The 15,500-nt window shown below is 42.9% G+C and overlaps 1 protein-coding gene across 2 annotated transcripts in view; it reads left to right on the forward strand.

Annotated features, from left to right (window-relative positions):
* Slc25a12 (solute carrier family 25 member 12) overlaps positions 1-15,500 on the forward strand; it is an 80,561-nt gene that overhangs the window by 23,442 nt on the left and 41,619 nt on the right. Inside the window, exons 3-4 of one of the 2 annotated variants that reach the window (XM_038338149.2) lie at positions 372-514; positions 9,421-9,536. In XM_038338149.2, coding sequence (XP_038194077.1) covers positions 372-514; positions 9,421-9,536 — 259 coding nt within the window. Of the gene's footprint in view, positions 1-371; positions 515-9,420; positions 9,537-14,299; positions 14,404-15,500 lie in introns of those variants that run through there. The other variant, XM_038338150.1, reaches the window with a different exon arrangement.

The raw sequence follows: 15,500 nt of genomic DNA on the forward strand, positions 1-15,500 counted from the left end.
ACACTCATTGAGCAGTTAGTTCTTGTCTCCCTCTCTCAGGTCCCGGCCGCCATCATTTTGTGTTCTTCCCCATGTACTTGCCTTTGTGGACGTTTGCTGTAAATGGGATCCTACATCATGGGCCTATTGTGTCCCGCTCATTTCACCTAGCAGGGTTCGTCAGTGCTGACCATGTATCAGTCCTTTACTGTGGTCTTCAATTGGTCTCCGGGTGTTTGGTTTTTCACTACCCAGAGGCAATATCTACGGTCATTATCCTTGTGTTGATTTCAGTACTGTACTTTGGGTTACTTTCCCCCAAGCAACCGTTAGGGACCTCATGATGTTGAACCATCCTGCTTTTTCATGTGCCTTGTTTATCTGTTTTTCAGTATGCCAGCACTGAGGTGGATGGAGAGCATTACATGACCCCAGAAGACTTCGTTCAGCGCTATCTTGGCCTGTACAATGATCCCAACAGCAACCCAAAGATTGTGCAGCTCCTGGCAGGAGTAGCTGATCAAACCAAGGACGGGTAAGAATTTTTATACCCGTTTTGAAAATTAATCGTACATTTTATTAAAAATGTAAAACTGTAAATTTCATATCATTTTTTTTGAGACAAGGTCTTACTACATAACTCTGGTTGGCCTGGAATTCAGTATGTAGACTAGGTTAGCCTTGAACTCAAAGAGATCCTCCTGCTTCTGCCTCCTGAGTGCTGGGATTAAAGGTGCATCGCCATGATCAGCCTGCATCTTGAATTATTTAAACAATGTATTCACTTTTATGTGTGTAAGAGTTTTGCCTGCATGTATGTGATGTCCTATGTACATGGCGTGTGAGGTGCCAGAAGATGGCATCAGTTCTCCGGGTATTGAGTTACAGAGAGCTGTGAGCTGCCCTGTGGGTGCTGGGAACTGAGTCTGTGTCTTCTGTAAGCGTAGCAAGTGCTCTTACCTGCTGAACCATCTTTCCAGCCCTGTATCTAGAGTTTTAATAGTAACCAATATCTTTCCTTTGAAACTTATAAAATGGTATTATTTACTGCCTTTATCAAGCTTGCTGTCATTTCTTATTTTCTGAAAAACAATTTACATGAGAGAAACCATATCTTATATGGAATAATCTGAGGATGGGCTCCTTATTACTAATTTTTAAAATTCATTTATTTGAAAAATACTGAATACCTGCTAATGTGTCAGGCATGATTCTTAGTGTTAGAATGTGTCAGAAAACAAGTCACAAAGGTAATAAAGACAATAAAAAAGTAAATGATAGCATGTTAGGAGGATATAAGCACTGTGAAGATCGTAGGGAGTGATCTGCATTCATCTGTGTACTTAGTTGGAAAACATTCTGTTAAACACCACACTTTGCCAGGTGCTATTGGGCTTTAGAAATACAAGCATGCATAAAATGAAGTTGCTGACCTTAAGAGTTAAGCTCATAGCTTAGTGGGAAAGAGGACCAGACAAAGAAAAAACAAGTCAGTATTTCGGGGGTAAGAAAGAGAGATGATATATTTAGAAAGCAGAAGTGCCCAGGATGCTTCCTTAACTCTGAGTAGTTAGGGCGGCATCACAGGAGAGCTGACTCTTGAATGAAACCAGTGGGAGCCTTCTGGTAGTGGGACAAAGGGGGAGAGGAATTCCAGGGAGGAGGAAAGGATTACCATGGGACACGAAAGGACGCAAGCGCGTGTGTGCGTGAGTGCGTGCGTGTGTGCATGCGTGCGTGTGTGCATGCGTGCGTGTGTGTGTGTGTGTGTGTGTGTGTGTGTGTTTGTGTAAGCAGTGGGGAACTTATGTTGTAAGTACTTTGGTGTGACAACTTTGGCATTGCTCTGTTGCTACAGAAGATGTAGTTGGACTGAAACTGGGGACTTTGTGCGCTGGGCTTTTGCTGTGTCTTGTAGTAATGACTCCCAGTCTTGCGGTACTTTTAGCCTGGTAGTGTATGGGTATGAAGCCACAGAGGCAATAAGATTCATCTGCTGTGGAGTTAAGTCCATTCCTCAAGGGGAGCTGTTAATGTTAGCGAAATTGCATGGGGCTGGACTATGGAACAAATACAATATTTATTGAATTACATAAAGGAAACAGTTGCTCGCTGTGGCAGTTTTCATCTCGGTCCCCAGGTCCCCAAGGGATTTTCTTCCTAGATGTAGTGGTGCTTGTATAAAAAAACTGGGCAGCGAAGAGTCTTTATCCATCACTATAAATGTGATCATATGATCATATAAATATGATCATATGATCATATAAATATGATCATACGTTAGAAAAGAAGGTCGGAGAAGACAAGACTGGTCTCACACAGTCTAGTTAGCTGACTACTGTAATGGCTGAAGGAGCAAGACTGGCCCAGGAGCTGCTTCCTGCCAGAGCTGACTCTGAGTTCACTTTTACTGTCCCAGAGAACTAGGCCCAGTGCAGGAAATTTGGGACATTCAACAACTGTTCACTCAATGAGTCTTTAATGACTTGGAAAGATGTGTCATTGTAAATGGCAGGTGTTGGATAAAAGTTACATATTTCTGTCTAATCTTAAAAATGTCAGCTCAGATGCCAGGTGTGCAGGCACACACCTTTAATCCCAGCACTCAGGGGGCAGAGGCAGGTGGATCTCCATGAGTTTGAAGCCAGCCTGGTCTACAGAACCAGTTCCAGGGCAGTCAGAGCTGTTACACAGAGAAACCCTGTCTTGAAACCAAACCAAACCAAACCAAACCAAACCAAACCAAACCAAACCAAAATGTAAGATTAGCTCCCAAGCTGCCTATCAGATCATTTATCTAAGTAATGGTTAGTTGGAATGTCTATGGAAACTATTAATTTATTTAATTAGAATTCTTCTTTCTGAATTATTATTTTTTTTTTTTTTGGTTTTTCGAGACAGGGTTTCTCTGTTCTTTCTGAATTATTAAAGGTAGCACATACATTTCGCTCTTTTAGAAAATGTTGTTGACCTGGTTTTATATTTATTTATTGAAACAAGAGTCTTTCTACTTGACCTGGTTTTATATTTATTTATTGAAACAAGAGTCTTTCTATGTAGTCCCGTCTGTCCTGGAACTCACTCCTTGAACCCACAGATTCACCTGCCTCTGTCTCCCGAGTGCCAGATCAAAACTGCATCACCACACTTGGCCCTATTTTTCTCCCTTTATTTTTATTTCACATTTTTCTTGCATGTATGGCTGGGCAGGTGATGCCCAAGGAAGCCAGGTCAGAGCATCAAATCCTCTGGGACTGAAGTTGCAGCTGGCTGTGGGCTACCATGTGGGTGCTGGGAATTGAACCTAGATCTCAGCCTCTGAGCCACCTCTCCAGTTCTAGACATGGCTTTCGAATGTTTTCACATAAATACCTCATGGCGTTTGTGAGCATCTTGTTTCAGCTCTCCTGAAACGTCTTGCGACTCTTGTAGTCCGAAGTGCATTGTCAAAGTAGGTCATTTTTCATGTGGTCAAGTAGAATCCAAGGAGTATTAATTTGGCAGAGTAAATCGGTAATAGCTTTGTATAGTGAAGAATCTTGTAAGATTGAATTGACTTTACTCCTTTTTTTTTTTTAAATACAGAGTCTCACTATGTAGCCCTGGCTAGCCTACGGCTCACAGATCGGCCTGTCTCTGTCTCCCAGTGCGCCACTGCCACTGGTTGAACTTACCTTTTAAAGATGTCCTCCCACACCCCCTTTTCTTGTGGTTGTGAGAGAGGCATTTAAACTTATGATAATCCCCCAGCTTCAGGCTCCCAAGTGCTGGGTTACAGGCATCACCACACCTGGCAGCCCTTTTCACTTTTTTTCCATTTTTTTCATTTTGCCCACAAATTACTTCCAGAAGCAGAGGTGGGGGAGGAGGGGGAATAGAGTTTTCTAGCAGACTTGGATTCTTGCCTGTTTGTGGATGCATGATGTTTAGAGGTTGTTGAACTTCCTGACTCTAATGCATAATAGATGGATTTGTATTAGAAGTTTTCTAGGAAGAAACTTCAGGCTTTCAGAAGGGCTCAGTATTATGGTTTACATCTTAATCCAACAGAATCAAAGTCTTTGATGATGTTTGACTCATTCCAAGAAGTCGGCCTTTGTTTGACAGTTAAGAAAAAGAGGCTTCCTTGGTAATAAAACATTAGCTCTTTTAGCATCCAGTCCCCTTTACCCACTGTAATCCATAGTCGCTAACTCTCTTTTCTCCAAATGTCTCTCTCTCTCTGTCACCATCACCCAGGGTAGTGAATGAAGGATTAGAATGAAAAATAGTTATTTTTATTCTGGCCTCCGTTAAGGCTCTGTTACAATTTTTGTTTATTTGTTTTTCAAGACAGGGTTTCTCTGTGTAGTCCTGGCTTTCCCGGAACTCACTCTAGACCAGGCTGGCCTCGAATTTAGGGATTTGCCTGCCTCTGACTCCCAAGTGCTGGGATTAAAGGCGTGGGCCACCACCGCCTGCCCGGCCTGTTACTGTTTTCTGATGCCGAGTCCAGGGTATGCCGTGACATGGCCGCAGTGGTATCACTTAGAATCACCCTGACGAAGGGAAACCAAGGGATGAGCAGGATCCATAGAGACAAGTTTAAGATACTCGATGACCTGTGAAGCTGGCGCTGGCTTCCTCTGTTGAGCAGGTCTGAGACCTGCTTTTAGAATATCCGTACTTTTAGGCAAGTCTTTTGTGACTGCTTTTATATTGCTTTTGGACCTCTATGAGCACAAAGGAACATAGTATCTCCCCTGATATTTTCTAGCCCAGGAACTTTTCTCTCTTGCCATCTCCTGCCCACCATTAGACGGTGAAATAAAGTGCCTGATCCAGAGAGTCACGCAGAGGCAGCCTTGTGTGGTATAAATAGCCTGACGGGTTGTCTCCAAGTCAAGCCGTCAGCCAAGTGTTATTTGTGAGACCGTGGCTTAAACTTGGGGGTTCTAGTTGCGTAATGAAAAGCGAAATGATTTCATGCATCAAATGCAGATCACGGAGGATATTATCGTGTGATCTGCTCTAAAATATTTAGACAGTTGCTTCTGTGAAGCTCTAACTTCCAGGACAGTGGTTTCTATATTTAGTCCAGTCAGAATTTCATCTGGAAGTGCTCTCCGCGCTACTGGGAAGACCCAGTTCTTTTCTCTGATTCTTCATGAGTGGGTTTTTTTTTATTTAGATTTATTTATTGATTATGTATACAACTGTACCTGCACAACAGAAGAGGGCACCAGATCTCATTATAGATGGTTCTGAGCCACCATGTGATTGCTGGGAATTGAACTCAGGACCTCTGAGCCATCTTTCCAGCCCCATGAGTGGTTTTTGTTGGTTTGTTTTGTTTCTGTTTTTTAATGTACCATGCGTGTCAAAGACCCATTCGGTTTGGTAGAAATCTTGGCTATTTTACAAAATTTTGTAGAAAACTACAAAAGTCACATACACATTTTGGCATTATGTTTTTGTTCTGATAAGGGACTTGGTGGGGAAAGTGTATTACACATTCCCCAAATTTGTTACTTCAAAGTTATAAAATACCCAATTTCAAATAAAAATTCTCAGCACTCAGGAGGTAGAAGCAGGAAGATTAGGAGTTCAGTGTGGCCCCTACCCCCACTGCACCCCATAAAAACAATTTAAAGAATAGGTTGGCCGAGTCAGGCCGTGGTGGCGCATGCCTTTAATCCCAGCATTCCGGAGGCAGAGGCAGGCGGATCTTTGTGAGTTTGAGGCCAGCCTGGTCTACAAGAGCTAGTTCCAGGACATGTTCCAAAGCTACAGAGAAACCCTATTTCAAAAAACCAAAAACCAAAACCAAAAACCAAAAAAAACCCCCAAACAAACAAAAAAAGAGGTTGGCCAGGTGGACTTCCTGTGAAGTCTGGACACCTGGAAAGCCATCCCATGCCTGATTTTCTCCTGCAGATGGACCAGTAGGAAAGTCAGTGGCTATAGATGTGCCCCACTGACTCCAATACCCTAGCCACTCAGGAGTGTAGTAGATGTCTGGATATGATGATGGGCAAATGTATCAATTTTGCAGGTTCCATAGGGCTTGCATTTTAACAGGGGCTGCTTGCTGCGTGTAGTAAACTTCATAAGTCACCGTGTGTCTTACCAGGCAGGTATAGGCAGCCAATGGCTACAGCTGACTTTTTGGAGGCAGCTCCTGCTTGGCACCAAGAGCTACCAAGAGTCGCTTAGGACCAAAAACCTCCTGTTGCCCAAGCTTGCAATTTGTCAAGGGACATCAGAAAGCTGGATATTTGCATGAAATCTTAGAATTTCCTAATGTTGCCAGCAAGTGCATGGGGAAAAGTAAGTCTTTGCCAAACAAAGCATATCTGTTGGACAGATTCCACTTGCTAACCAGCAGCTATGGCCTTTGCTGGGTAGGGAGCTAGTCTTTGATTTTCTCTTATAAAAAAGAAAGTTTTATTACTGGGCATGAAATATGTTTCAAATGATGCAATCTATATTTCAAGGTTACTTGTATTTTGGATGCCCAATTCTGGATACTTAAAAAAATCAAATTGCTGCCGGGCAGTGGTCATGCACGCCTTTAATCCCAGAACTAGGGAGGTAGAGGCAGCAGATCTCTACAAGTTCAAGACTAGCCTGGTAAACAGAGCAAGTTCCAGGACAGCCAAGGCTACACAGACTCAAAAACCTTGTCTCAAAAAAACAAATAAAAAAACAAAATAATAAAACAAAACACAAGAATCAAATTGTTGCAAGTTTGTTTTAAAAAAATACATAATCAGCTCATCTATTGCTTTTAAGTTTTAGAATTATTACTATCATATATATATATATATATGAGACAGAATTTCTCTGTGTTGCCCTGGCTATTCTGGAACTTGCTCTCTGTGGACCAGGCTGGCCTTGAACTCACAGAGATATGCCTGCCTCTGCCTCCTGAGTGCTGGAATTAAAGGTATGAGCCACCATAGCCCGGTGGCACCATGGTTTTCAGGGAAGGATGCAAGGCAATTGCCAGCAACATGAGGTGGGCAGATCCCAAATGCCAGGTATAGAATTTAAGGGTCCACCTCTGAGCCCAGGTGTTGCCTCTCTGCAGACCTACATTTGATGGTGCCTCGGGGTTTATTCAATAGCAATGTTGACGGCCATAGCTGAAGTGCAATGGTGCCTGTTCGTGCCGAATATTGTACATATACTTTACATCATGGATTTCTCAAAGCAGCTTGAAACTTACATCTAAACATTTCCATATGAGAAAATTGAGAGGCTAAGGAACTTGTCCAGGGCCGTCCTCCATCCCCAATACTGTACCTAACTTCTTTAAAGTCAGACTGTCTTTAACAAGCTTTCAGAAGACCTAGGAGGGTGGTTTTGTAATCTGTGGGCCATGTAGGTGCCCAAGCCAGTAGTCCCAGGACTCAGTGCGAGGATGCAGGAAGATCAGGAGTTTGACATCATCCTCTACCTTGTGGAGGCTTTGAGGCCAGCCTGGGCTATGAGAGACCCTGTCAAAAAGAAAGGGAAGGAAGGAACAGAAACATGGACTCTCAGCAGCAAGGTTGCTGTGATTCCTACAACTGATACATGCATGTTCCATAAGGCCATTAAAGGAGGTCTGGGCTGTTCTGACTACTGGTTAAATGCAGAACTCACTAAATATATATCTTAGGGCTTAAGTTCTAAAAATTCAATAACGTGAGATTTCACCTTTTGTTCTGAGGGTTCATTAAAGATGTATTATTGTCTTTTCAAACGTAACAGAATAATACAGTGATTTCTTGCTCTCATCACTCTTGGTAATTATCAAAATAATTATTGAATTTATTTCACTTAAATTTCTGTCCTTTGGATTATTTTGCCAAAAGCTCCAGATGGCATAATTTGTGTACAAATTCTTTTTTGTATTTCTAAAAGATTCCCATCCCTCCTTATCTCCTGTAGCCTAGGTTAGCCTTGAACTTGCTATATAGGAGAAGCTGGCCTTGAACTCCTAATTTTCCTGTCTTAACTTCCCAGTGCTGGAGTTATAGGCATGTGCCACCACACCCGTTTTGAAGTCACTATATGTGTCTGTATACAGACACATATATGTTAAGGAATAGATACAGATTCTTCAGCTGAGACTTTGAGATAGAAAAGATTTATTGTACCTGAGTTACACTTGGGCACAAGTGATAAGAGAGGAAGAAAACCCGAGGTCCGAGGCAGAGGGCCATTGGGGACTGTTTTGGTTGTAAGCAGGGCAATCTCTCAGAGGCGCGTTTGGTGATCTGACGGTGAAGTCTCAGATCCTTGGGGATGGATTACCGACAGAAATTACAGTCAAACCACTTGCCCCAGCATCCCTTCTTTCTGCTCCGTCAGCTCCCGGGGCTACACAAGCTGATTTACAGGGACCTGTACGTCATCTTCTCAGGCATTTTCGCTCCCTCGTGCACTTCGCTCCGTGGCGCAGGACTTTCAAGGAAGACGGAGGCTTCTGGGACCCCCGTGCTGTCTCGTGGTTTCCTACAGGCTGCGTTTCTGTGGCCGCGGTTAACATGTTCCTTTGTGCGTCGCATTTTCTCTAAATTGATGATTAGTTCTAAACCACTGGTTCTCAATGGGGGTAATTTTGTTTTCTGGGACATCTTCGACAATATCTAAAGACATTTTCCGTTATCACAACTGAGAGATGAAATTGACATCCTGTGCTCAGAACCCAGGGAAGCTGCTAAATATGCTACAAATCATAGAAGACCCAACAACGAAAGATTACCCAGCTAAAAATGTCAGCGGTGCTGGGGTTGGGAGACTATTGATCAAATTCAGGCTTATTTTTGGCCTGTTCCTGTCTTTGTGATGTTAGGAGCTATTGATTACTGCTCATGTTCGTTAATTTGTTAAGAGCTTACAAAAATGTACTATTCCTTCCCTTCCACGAATGTGTCTACCCTTCATCTGCCACCTGCTTACTCTGAGCTACAGTCCATACGACTCATAGTAAATGCCTGGTGTTGATGACTCTCTTGTGGAGTGGGTACCCAGGGTACGTTTTCCTTTCTGTGACTTCTGCGAGAAGTCACATGCTCTCAGGTGTGTCTTACTGATGTCTGAGGGCCCCTTTCTCTTAACTGTCATGCTTTAGTTTATACATACATACATACATACATACATATGTATGTATATAGTATTTGCATATCCTTATTAAATCCAATTCTGATTCATAATTAAATCCAATTCTGGTCCAGTATTTCCTGTTTTCTACTAGCTAGTAGTTAAAAGCAATTTAGTTTGTGTATGTGTGTTCATGTGTGTGTGTGTGTGTGTGTGTGTGCCTTGGAAGCCAGAAGAGGACATTGGATCAATAGGTGGTTGATGTGGGGGTTGGAAATTGAATCTGGGTCCTCTGTGTGAACACCACATACTCTTAACGGCTGAGCCCCCATCCCACCAGCCCCAGTAACGTTTTATATTTTGTTCCAGGTTGATCTCCTATCAAGAGTTTTTGGCATTTGAATCTGTTTTATGTGCTCCAGATTCCATGTTCATAGTGGCTTTCCAATTGTTTGACAAGAGTGGAAATGGAGAGGTGACATTTGGTAAGGGGAAACAAAAAAGATTCTAAGTAATAAGTCAAGTTCCCAATGCCGGTCCAGCTCTCTCCATTCCCAGATGTAATCACTGAATGCATGTCGCTGCTTACTTAGGGCCGAGTCAGTGAGTCAAGTAGTAATTTCTGAAGGGATTTATACGAATAAAAGTGGGCTTGCTTCAGAGTGTTAGTTAATTGCAAAAGGTGAAGGAATTTATGAATGATGTTGCTCCAGCTCATTCAGACACTGATTCTGTGACTTCCTAAGAGAGTCAGGGGAGCTCTCCTTGTTCCGGCCCAGGCTGGGCAGAAACTCTCCATGAAGTGAAAGTATGAACACCAATGTGTCTTCTCATGCTTTGAAGGGCTTCTCTTCTACTTCAGGTTTGGACAGGGAGTTTGGAGATTCTCTATGGCACCTTGGGAAAATTGCTACTCTGCCATTTCCCACCTGCAAGGGGACATGGGGATGATGGACTTAAGGCAGGATTAGAGTCTCCAAAGTCCCCACCCCTCTTTGGTTTTAGGACATAAAGCCTAGACAGGTAGAATTGTCATTTGAGGTAGATGCAGAAATTGATTTAAGTCCTTTGGTAGCAACATTGTCTCAGAAGTATACAAACTAGAAATTTTTTTTCCTTTTTTGTTTCAACTATCATTCATCTTTAATGTGCTCATTTGTAGAAATTACTTGATGCTAGTAACAGTGTTGATTGATCTTTCCTTTAGCAGCTTTTCAATTAAAAAAAGCAATTAGTATTCTCAAGGATTTAGAGCCCCCTTTCCTTTTTCTTTTAATATTTGAAAATATTTTTTCTTATGATTAAAAACAAATAACATGAAATTTTCCATCTTAATCTCTTTTAAGTGTTCAGTTCAGCAGGGTTTGGGATGTTGGATTTCCACAGCTTTCCATCTTCCACCAGTGAAATCGACCTCCTTTTGTGGTGTGAGTTGCCACAAATATTTGTAGAGAAACCCTTGAAATTCAGGCTTTCCTGAAATCCCAGCACTAGCTGTTCCCTCTGCTGCTTTAGTTATGACAGAAATGTCCTTTATTTACACACGGTGGTGCACATCTTTAATGCCAGCACTCGGGAGGCAGAGGCAGGTGGATCACTGAGTTTTAGACCAGCCTGGTCTACAGAGTGAGTTCCAGGACAGTCAGAGCTATATGGAGATATTGTCTCAAAAACAAAACAAAAACCATAAAGGAAGCAACGTCACCATAACTCTAAGAACGGTGAGGAAGTACAAGTCCATCAGAAGGACCGGTTGCACCTTGCCTGGGACTGAGGTGGGCACATTGTCTACTTTGGTAATTTTTCTCCTCTCTTGATTGGCCCAACCGTCCTCTGTGAGGAACATTTAAAATTAAAAATACTGTGCAGAGCATGTAGCTGGGCATGCTCCTGGCTCTGCAGCAAGCTCTGGCCATTTTGCCTCCTGCAGAGCGTTGACTTTCTACCCAGACACCCCGAGCTATAGAGAAAGCACCGTCACCTAGTTAGTCAGCATCAACCCTGCAGTGCTGAGCATTCTCCCTGTGCAGGTAGCACACGCGTTCACACGGCTCCCTTCCAAACATGACGCCTGTTGGGAAACTGGGACACGTGAGTGTGAACTAGTGACGGTATCCCTGTGCTTACACCATGTGCACACTGAGAATTAGGTTTCTCAAAATCAGATTCTGATTTATTTTGCCTCCTGCCCTGATACTGTGTTTCCTCCGTTTGGTTGCTCTCCCCAGCTTGTGTATGTGTCTTTTTTTTTTTTTAAAAGTGTCACCGAAGACACTTCATTAACAGACCAGCAACAGATTCCTGTCACTGTTGATTAGGAGAATAAAATGATACAGGAAGCAGTTGAGTGCTGGTGCACACCTTACTTTATGAAGATAAAAGCTCATGGATATACAATTAGGTCCTAACTTTATTATTTGATGATTCTCTTGTTTTTCCCTTGGGTTATGATTTATGGCTTAGGATTTTAAGAAATATAGTCAGGGTGAAAAAATAGTTTGAGTTTTTAACAGCACCTGCCATAGTCTGAAGGACATATGAACCTCCCACCCCAGAGTCTTGCGTTCTTTATTCTGTCCCATAATGTACCGATAAGATTATTATGGATTATCTAAAAGTTCCTAGGGTCCTTACCCAGTGTGTCTGGTCCTTCTGTTTCCCCCTCCCTCTTCCTACCCCCCCCCTTCTCTTTCCCCCACTCTCATTTTGTAAGGGACTTCGATCTTTTCCTCTTCCTGTCCTCGATCTCTAGTTTTGAGGATCCACTTTTGGATCATTTTCTTTCTTTCTTTTTTTGTGTATATGGGGATTGAACCTGGGGCCTCATGCATTCTAGGTAAGCATTCTGCCACTGAGCTCAGGCCCAACTCAGAGCAGCTATCTCAACTGATCTGAAAGCAATGATAGTAAAAAAGAGGATATTTGACTTAACGTTTTTAAGAAGATAAACACAGCACCTGTTACTTACAGCAAATGCCATGTAATAAGATTTTTAAGGTTCACTCATTCCAGGATTCCAGATTCTCTGCATAAGGAAATCATCAACTTGAAGTTTATTTTTATAGGACTTTTACGTAGGTGACGAAGGTCAGTTTTTATGTTTGAATCCATTTAATAAAATGAATTGTTCTTATATATGTATGGACGCATGTTTAGGGAAAAGAAATTTGATATCCATTTAACTAGAGTTAAGTCGTTTGCACCAAATGGCCTTCTATTTCGTAGCTGGATCTCAGGTACAGTTTCCTCCTGTGCACATGAGGGAAAGTGAGGAGAGATTTTGGATGTAAAGTGCAGTAGAATGGAGACCAATCGCTTTGCCGTTGCCATATTTTGTGGGCTCTGACAGCTGTGCTGGTGTTTTCTGTGCATTTGTATATACTGTTCTCATCTGTGCCTTTGTTTTAGATATGCTTTTTATGCATCAAGATAATATATTTAAGCTTAGCACTTTGGCAAATATTTATATACATAGCAGCATTGGACATTTAGTTGAGTACCAGGCAAGGGTTTTTGTTGTTGTTAGACGCGCCTCCATTCTGGAGAGAGGGCTTCTCACAAGGCCTTGGAAATACATTTCAGAATGAAAGCTCAAGAAAGGATTCCAGAGTTCTGTTTCTGTTTTGTTTGTTTCTAAATAAATAAAGCACTAGTTGATATTTTTCTCTTTGATAATCTTTAATAAACTTTTAATGCATGCTGTGGGTCATTACTTTATGGCATGTATCTCTGTCACTGCCAGGTGGCATGAGCCTTGTGGAGGTCATTGCATGACTGGTGTGTGCTAGATACAGTGTACATGTGCCCGTGTCTCACTGTTACCTACTAGTGTGCTGGTATCCTGCTGGGTAGACTTAGATAGAGGTAACCTAACCTCCATTAAGTGGTGATATTGCACGGTGCTGCTATTTACTGCCATGCATTTATTAGATTTTTAAAAAGAAGGTATTTATTGCCTTATCAAAGATTTAGTTCTAAAAAATAAACCCAAACAAACAAAACTAAACGAAACTCTTAACTGTTTACTAATGACCAAACATAAGACATACTCCATGCTCTAGATTTTCTATGAAACACTCATGCACCTTGCACGCTGACATGTTTGTTAGGACTGGGAACTCATCAGAATGAACGTTTCCAAGGACACATCCATACTATAGAAACCTTCTAAATCTGAGGTGCCTTTTGACATAGTACTGTGTTGGTGTCAGGATATATAGCATACAGCAAGCAAAAAAAAAAAATGTATTCCACATGTGCCTTTGAAACAGATTTTCTCTAAAGGGAAGGCAGAACCACCACTGTTATTCCAAGTGTCAGGACACGGTGGTGTAAACACCAAGAACCCTGTGTGTGCCTGTCCTCTAGGGAGACAAAACTGTAGACTTGGATGACGTGAGAGTCTTTGGCCATAAGACTAGGACACTTGTATGCTGTATGGGCACATGGAGTGTTTGATTAAATCACAAAGAGATTTTTAAGATTCTTCGTATTGTTTTTAGACATCACAGAAAGGGCCATTTTGGGAAAAAAAAATACACAAGCTACAAAGTAGCTTAGAGTTTGAGGCTAAAGGAGAGGACGCGTTTTATGTCACTCAATGGCTGACTGTTAAAGTCAAGACTTGTAGTGTCTGTGATGCTCTTTAACCATGAACTCATCTTCCCTGAGAAATGAACCTTTGCGTGTACTTGGCAGCAGGATTGCTCTATTTGACTGCTCGTACAGTAATCCCTTCTGGAGGTAGGTAAAGGGCTAACAGACACCTTCCCTTGGAGTCCAGAGGCAGTTTACCCAGGTCACTAAACTTCGTGGAGAGTCTGCACGCTTCGGCTGGGACTTCCTCCATGAGTTCCGGCTGTTGCTCTTTTCTGTTGTTATTGTTGTTGGTGTTTGTTTTCTTTCCTGGGTTCCTAGTTGTTCCTCTTCTTCCCTCCCAACTTTTCCTTCACTGACAAGCACATCTACAAGTCCCACTGTTGTGTCTGTTCAGTTGTACACCAGGGTAGTCACCAATTACCACAGGTATCCTCAGGGCCTCTCTGACTTCGCCCTAAGCACTGTGTAGGTGAAACCCAGCTGCTGAGGAAAAAAAAAAAATCCCCCTGGCAATAAGAAATGCTTGGTCTCAAGCCTTTAAGTTGGAAGCAGCGGCTCCTGCTGGGCTGGGATCCTTGAAATCAGGATGTCAGGCTGGGCTGATGGTAGGCGGGCTGTGTCACGGGGCTGATGGCTTGTATACCTACAGGAGGAGTTCTCTGGCCACACCGTTGGTACAGCAGCTCCTTCCAGGCTCATTCATGGAGCAGGCATGGTGGCAGTCTTGGAGAAGAGTGCCAGCCCCGGTCAGAGGTAATTTTGTACTGCAGAAAGGTGATCAAGACCCCGGAGGAAGCGCCCATGAGAACCAGGGGCGGGATGAGGGTGGATGAGATGGGGAAACACAGTGTGGGCTGCTGGGGAAATGGACAACTCTGTTAAGATGAATTTACATAATATGCTTCAATGTGTATTTCACCTAGCCCAGTCTTTATAAGGGACTGATAGTGCTAAACTAATAGAAGTTCTTGGAACAGTTTTTGCTTAATCACATTGTCACCGTTACCTGCCCTCCTGACAAATCACATGCTCATCTCCTTTTGAGCAAAGAGAACATAATGACAAGCTCCTTTTGCTATCTGGCCCCAATTCCCTCTTCAAAGGAATTGTAAGGCGTCTTTTTTTCCTGAAGCCCATGCTCCCCGCAGGAAGTTTAAAAGTGGTCTATTGTTTTCTCTGTCAGAAGCATGAATGGATTCCCGTTTCTCTTAGCAGTGCCAACCTAGTATAACCTCCTGGATCATGATCTCGCTGCCAAGATGTGACTGTCACGCCAGGCCAGAACTGTGGCCACGGAAATAGTGCTCGTAAAGAGTGCTATTTAGAGCTAAAGAATCCTTGTTTGCCCCTGGAAAGATGGGATTCTCTTCGGGTGGGGAACTTCACACAGAGCAGTGAGCTAGGGCAGGTATGCTCGGGGTTAGTGGTGGTCCCCCTTCTCAGGTCCCGTGAGAGCTGCTGACCTAGGAAGATAATTGCGGTGGCTGCTGCTGGATCTATAGACTCATGCAGGCATAGGCTCCTCAGTCCTCAAGCTCTGACATCATTTTGTTTTGTAAACACATCCAAGTGTAGGAACAGTGGCGATTATAATTGGACATCAGTTTTTAACTCTCTCTGTGACGTTCCTGAGCCGGCTTCAGGCAACGGATCCCGGACTAGTAACAGATTTGTAGACTACATCTCAAGAGATGCCAAGAGAGGTTTACAGTTGTAGCAGCCCTGGTGACTCCAGTTGCAGCCCCGGGCTGTCATGCGAAGGACTGAAAGTGCCATGGATTAGTTAATCAACTGGTGGGTGATGTTTCAGTGAAGCCATGCACAAAGCTAGCAGGGGACCATTTGGGGAG

The sequence above is a fragment of the Arvicola amphibius genome, chromosome 7 (assembly GCF_903992535.2).
Source record: "Arvicola amphibius chromosome 7, mArvAmp1.2, whole genome shotgun sequence".
Classification (NCBI taxonomy): Eukaryota; Metazoa; Chordata; class Mammalia; order Rodentia; family Cricetidae; genus Arvicola; species Arvicola amphibius.